The sequence below is a fragment of the Cyrtonyx montezumae genome, unplaced genomic scaffold (assembly GCF_038088225.1).
Source record: "Cyrtonyx montezumae isolate F1298 unplaced genomic scaffold, pur_monq_1.0 scaffold_4, whole genome shotgun sequence".
Classification (NCBI taxonomy): Eukaryota; Metazoa; Chordata; class Aves; order Galliformes; family Odontophoridae; genus Cyrtonyx; species Cyrtonyx montezumae.
The window spans coordinates 29,702,313-29,708,312 of record NW_027072045.1 but is presented as its reverse complement, the minus strand read 5'-3'; the positions used below and the strand labels follow the sequence as shown (position 1 = coordinate 29,708,312).

Genomic DNA, 6,000 nt, shown 5'->3' with positions numbered 1-6,000 from the left:
CTGCCGGCGGCGGGAGGTGCGGGGCGGGGCGGGGCGGGGCGGGGCGGGCCGTGCCATGCGCCGCCGCGGCACCGTCTGGGCGCAGGCGGCCGCCGTGTGCGACCAATATGGCTGCGCGCTGCCGCGAATGAAAGGAGGCGCCTGCAGCTGAGGCCGTCTCCCCCCACCCCTCCTCCTCGCCCCGCGGCCTGCAGCGAGCGCAGGAGAGAAGTTGGCTGAGCCGACCCGCGGGGTGGGGGACGCCGGCTGCCGGGAGCGGCGGCAGAGAGGAGAAGTTGTTTGGCCGCCGGGAAGGAGAGCGCGGCGCCGGCTGGAGGAGGACGAGGAGCAGCCCCGTCGCGGGCTCTCCGCACCGAGCGCCTGAGGGGAGAGCGGCGGTCGGCAGCCCACGGCGGGAGGAGGAGGCGGAGGGCGGCCCGGTCGCAGTCGCACGGCGATCGCCCCGTGGTGCCCCTACCGGAGCGGGGCGGCCGGCGGCGGCGGCGGTCGAGTGGTGGGGCCGGGGACCGAAGTTTGTCCGTCGGCGGCCATGGAGCCGAAGCACAAGGAGCTGCTCGCGCAGTGCCGGCAGAGCCTGGCGCAGGCCATGACCGAGGTGGACAAGGTGGTGGAGCTGCTGGAGGCCGCCGGCGCCCTCGGTCCTCGCGACCTGCGCGACCTGGAGGCGGCGGGCGACGGCAAGGCCGAGCTGCTGATCGCGCTGCTGCTGGCCAAAGAGCGGGACCACTTCCAGGACCTGCGGGTGGCCCTGGAGAAGACGCAGCCCCACCTGCTCTCCATCCTCTACCTGAACGGCGTGGCGGGGGCGCCGGCGGCGGCGGAGGAGACGGCCGGTGAGCGGGGCGGGGGTGCGGGGCGGCGGCGGGGGGAGGGGTAACGGCTGCAGCCACACAGCCCCGCCGGGCAGGGAGGGGCCGCGCGGGCCGAGCGCGGGGTTCCGGGCTCCGCCGCTGCCCGCCGGCTTTTCCGGGAGAATCGAGGCTGCCGCGTTCGGGCTCTCGGTGTTTTGTTTTATTCTCCCTTCTTCCTTTCTCTCCTGGGCAGCGCGCTGCCGCTTGTTCCACGAAGTACGGCGGATGCTGTACTTCCAGCCGCTTTACCCGAGCAGCGTCTCGGTCGTTTCCCAGCGCCGGTAGCCGCCGCCGCTGGGATGGGCTGGAGCCGAGCCCCTGCACCCGCGGGATTGCTCAGGGAGGCGCGTGCTCAGCCCTCGGATACGTGCTTTAACTGCTTCTCTTCCCGTGAGCGTGGGCTTGTTTGGGGCTGTGCTGTTATAGTGCTCGGCTGCGGTTAGAAACAGAAGAACAATTGATAGAGCTGCAAATCATGGTGAGAATTGCAATGCAGACCTTCTGAAGTTTGTCTTTGACCTAGAGGTGTTCCTTTCTCTCTCCTCTCCAAGCTAGAATCTACTTCAAAAAGGAAAAAAGAGATTTAGTGGTAATCCTTGAGGCCTTGTAAGTGCAGCTGTGTTTGTAGATAAGAAATGCTTCAGTTGGAATAAAAGTAGGTATAGAACATGCAGTTGTGCAAGTGGTATGTAAGCATTCTCTTCTTGCCCACATCAGGCTGACTGATGAAGAATGCGCTGGTGTTGTTGCAGAGTTTGGGAACTGCAGGATAAGTTCCCATTTACATTACTTCCTGACTCTTACTGACTATATCTCGTTTTTGGGAGAGTCGTAGAATAGCTGAGGTTGGAAGGGACTTTAAAGATCATCTAGTTCCAACCCCCTTGTCATGGGCAAGGCTGCCAAGCACTAGATCAGGCTGCCCAGGATCCTATCCAGCCTGGCCTTGAATGCCTCCAGAGATAGGGTACTCACAACCTCTTTGGGCAACTTGTTCCAGCGCCTCACTACTATGAGTAAAAAATCTTCTTCCTAACGTCTAACCTAACTCTTTTAGTTTAACACCCTTCCCCTGTGTATTATCACTACTGGATTTTGTAAAGAGATCCCCCTCCTTCTAAGCACCCTTCAAGTACTGGAGGGCTGCAACCATGTCTCCCCAGAGCATTCTGTTCCGGAGACTAGCCAAACTCCCTCTTCTTTTCTTCATAGAAGAGGTCCTTTGACTGTTGTGGTCCTGCTCTGTACTTGGGCCAACAGCTCTGCATCCTTCTTGTGCTGGGGGTCCCAGCCTTGGACATAGTACAGTAGATGGAGCCTTACAAGTGCAGAATAGAGAGATAATTCCTTCCCTGCTGGCACCCATCTTTTGGATACTGTTGGCCTTCTGGGCTGCAGGAGCACGTTGTTGGTTTATGTCCAGCTTTTCATTCATCAGGACCCAAAGTCCTTCTCTGCAGGGGTGCTCTTAATGAGTTCTTTTCCCAGTCTGTACTTGTAGTTGGGATTGCCTTAACCCAAATGCAATACCTTGCACTCAGCCTTGTTAAATCTTGTTAGTTTCTTGTGTGCTCACTTTCTGAGCATGTCCAGCCCCCTCTGGATGGTATTCCTTCTGTTCTATCAGCTACACTCAGCTTGGTGTCCTTGCTGAGGGTACACTCCATACGGCTCCACTGTCTGTGTTGTTGACAAAGATGTTGAAAAGCACCTGAGGGTCCACCACTTGTGACCTGCCTCCACCTGGAAGTAGAGCTGTTAACAACCCTCTGGCTAGGACCATTCAAACAGTTCTTTATCCACTTAGTAGCCCAGCCTTCAAATCCACCTCTCTCCATTTTAGAGATAAGGATGTGGTATAGGACCAAATCAGAAGCCTTGCACAAGTTTGGGTAGATGACATCAGTTGCCCTTCCTTTGTCCACTGACATCACTCCAACATAGAAGGCCACCAGATTGCTCAGGTGTGATCTGCCCTTGGTGAAACCATGTGGGTTGTCTCTGATCACCACCTTGTCTCATGTGTGCCTTAACTAAGCTTTGAGGAGGATCCACTCCATCACCTTCTCAGGCACAGACCACGCTTGCTGGCCTGTAGTTCCCTGGGTCTTCCATTCTCCCTTCCTTGAATTATATGAGTGATGTTTCCTTTTTTCCAGTCACTGGGGTTGACTTCTGTCTGCCACAATTTTTATGGAATAGAAGATTTTTACAGAATAAAGCTCCAAAGAGCTGTTTCTGCCTGGAAAGCAGTGCTTGCATGTGCACTGTGTGCTCTGCCCTTACTGGAGTTGAGGTGTTATCATTATTAGTTATTAGCATCTGTTGATGCTAATACTTTGTGAAACACCACAGTGTGTGTGTAAGAGTCTTACTTTCTGTTGTGTATTCCTATGTCATGGTGCACAGCTGTTTTTAATGAATATATGCCAGGACCTCACAGAACAGGAGAAAATGGATGGAACAATAGGTCTCAGCTAGTGTTATATGGTCTGACATCAATAGATGGTGGGCGTGCTGCTGGCTTTTGGAAATGGGATCTATGATGTTTCAGTATGATTAGACTAATGCTTGGCCCTGTCTTATTGGGAACATGTATTAACAGCCTATGGCTGAGTTTTTCCTGACTGATGATTGCAAAGGGTTAATGTGTGAGGGTAGCTGTGGTTTCCTGTTTGAACCTGCATACAGGTGTAACCTGGCCTGTCCTTTGTTCTTCCATAGGAAATCTGACTGCCTGGCTGCCTTTTGCTGACCAGCTTTCACTCTCTGTCATTGTAGATGCTGAAGGCAGATGAGCCCAGCTACTTTTTTGCTCTTTGGGTGTTGTAGCAAGCTGTATGCATGGAAACAGGGATTCTGTACCTCAAATACTCGAGATAAATGATCTTCAGCATATATTACCTACAAAAGGGGAGGAAAAAAAAAGCACTGAATAAACTCCCTAAGTACTGCCTTTACTGTAACCTTCTCAACTTTTAGAATTACCTTTAGTTTCTGAAAAATGCCAAGTTACAGTGGCACTCCGAGGCAGGCTCATACTCTTGTATGAAGGGCTTCTCCGGAATGCTTGTTGGAGGTGAAAATTATAAGTAATCAATAAGTTGCTGTAGCATTAATTGGTGATTTCTTCCAGTCTAATGTGAGGGAAATGGAAGGACAGTCAGCAGTGTCCTTTTGTTTGAGGTCGTAGAGATCACAGACAGGCAGACTTCTCTAGACTGTGGAGAAAGAGCAGTTCTCCCTCCATTTCAGTGTGTGTGATCTCTCCACTTCTATTTTTTATGTATTTTTCATTTGCAGAGTAACTTTGCATCTTCTTCTGTCTCATTTTAAATATAACCTTTTGAATTTTAGTGGTAATACGTAAACTGTGCTGGAAATGCAGGCTGTTGTTTACACCAGCAGTTCTTGTGGTTGACTGGACAGTGTAGTACTGACACTTTTATAGATATTTATCTGCACAACAGAAAGGAAGTCAGCAGCTGTTCAGATTGCTACAGGGAGAGAACCGGAGTCCTAGTAGCTGACTACGAGCCTTCTAGTGTGGGTAACCATGCTTATGCTTCAAGGAGCATTCTTGATAGAATTTTCCCTGTTTCGTTTTCCATTTAAATAGTTTGTCCTTCAGAATGGTACTTAAACGCCTCTGTCAAATGTATCTTTCCTAGCTTCTTTTGTTTCTATTTCGAGGGTAGTATAAAAGTGTTTGTAAACGAAATGGATGAGGAAGTTGCCTTCTGTCCAAGCAAGAAGTACAGAAGGTACCATTTGCTCTGTTCTCCTAAGCCATGTTTAGAAGGTGGTGTTCAGTCCTTCCTTGAGAGATACCTTTGGCTATAATCATGTGTTCCTGCTTAAATGTTTTGGTGAGAAGTTGTTTCTGTCCATATGAAAGTAAACGTTTTCCTGATTTTAAAATCTCCTAATACTTTGCCCAGGGACTAGCTCTTTCTTTTAAGTGGTGTGTCAATTGCTTTTTCTTGTTTATTTTGGTTTACTAGTGGATTATTATTAAATACCTGATTGGGTGGATATAAGAAGTCCTGTATTCTGACAATTGAATGTAATTTTCCTGACGTGGATTTTAATGACTTCCATAAGTTTCTTACGTCTTAGGTCACTTACTACACCAATCATCTTTGACACTGATGTAAAGAACATTTTTTTTTTGTTAACTTAAAACATATCCAAGAGTACAGTGAAAGATATTTCTTTACAATGAGTACTATTAAAGGGTCAAAACAGAAATTTGTTTAGGCTGCATGGACTTCAGACTACTGAAAACAATTGTCATGGTTTTTTTTTGATATTAAAAAATTTAAAAGACAAGCTGTTCCAATTTTCAAGGTTAAAATTTGTTCTTGAGATGAGTTTGAGGAGTGGCTGCAAAGTTGCTTCCAGCTGCATCCTCAGCTGGGCACGTTATTGAACTGAAAAAGCTCTGCCACGTGTTTCAAAACTTATAGATTGATCATCTCCTCTGTATTAGCAGTTAGTCTCCCACGTTTCTGTAACCATCCAGTTGCAGTCATTGTGTGTGTATTCATAAGCTTTATAAAAACAGTGCATTCATTTTACTCTTAAGTATTCAGCACTATTTCAAAAGCAGGCTACATCAGCCTTTTGAGGTATTTTATTCTCATATTTCAAAATTTAGAATTCTAAATGTTCTTTTTTTTAAGAAAGGGACATGAAGGAAAAAAAAGGAAGATAGTTGAAAATTGACTTTGAATAGTTTCCTTCCATTGTTTTATGAAGTTTATTTTCTTTCTGAACTCTGGTCAGGGATTGAATGTTAATTTGCAGTCCAGAAAATAAATGTGAGCATTTAAGAAGAGTAGGGAAAAATAGGAGTAGGAAAAAGGCCAGGAACTGCCTCTTCTGTTTTTCTATTTTTTGTGTGTTGTTTCAGACAGAATTAATTTGAAGTCACAGATGACTTTTAAATATTGCAGTATTGCAGCAGTCTTTGAGTGCGTGTAAAAAGAAAAGACCAGCTGCTTCTGTGTGCCAGCAGTTAGGAGATGGAAGGCTGAGATCCAGTTCTCATACTGGCAGCTCGGAGGCGAGGAGCACACAAGAAGTGGGACTGTGCCCAAGATGCTGGGTGCAGAACAGTAACTAGTTCTGGGCTCTCTGCATTTTG

The 6,000-nt window shown here is 48.4% G+C and overlaps 1 protein-coding gene across 2 annotated transcripts in view; it reads left to right on the top strand.

Annotated features, from left to right (window-relative positions):
- The first annotated feature begins 487 nt into the window (after positions 1-487).
- DLG5 (discs large MAGUK scaffold protein 5) overlaps positions 488-6,000 on the top strand; it is a 95,214-nt gene continuing 89,701 nt past the window's right edge. For both annotated transcript variants that reach the window (XM_065746478.1, XM_065746477.1), the window contains exon 1: positions 488-833. In XM_065746478.1, the coding sequence (XP_065602550.1) occupies positions 530-833 (304 nt within the window). In that variant the 5' untranslated portion in view covers positions 488-529. The remainder of the gene's footprint in view (positions 834-6,000) is intronic.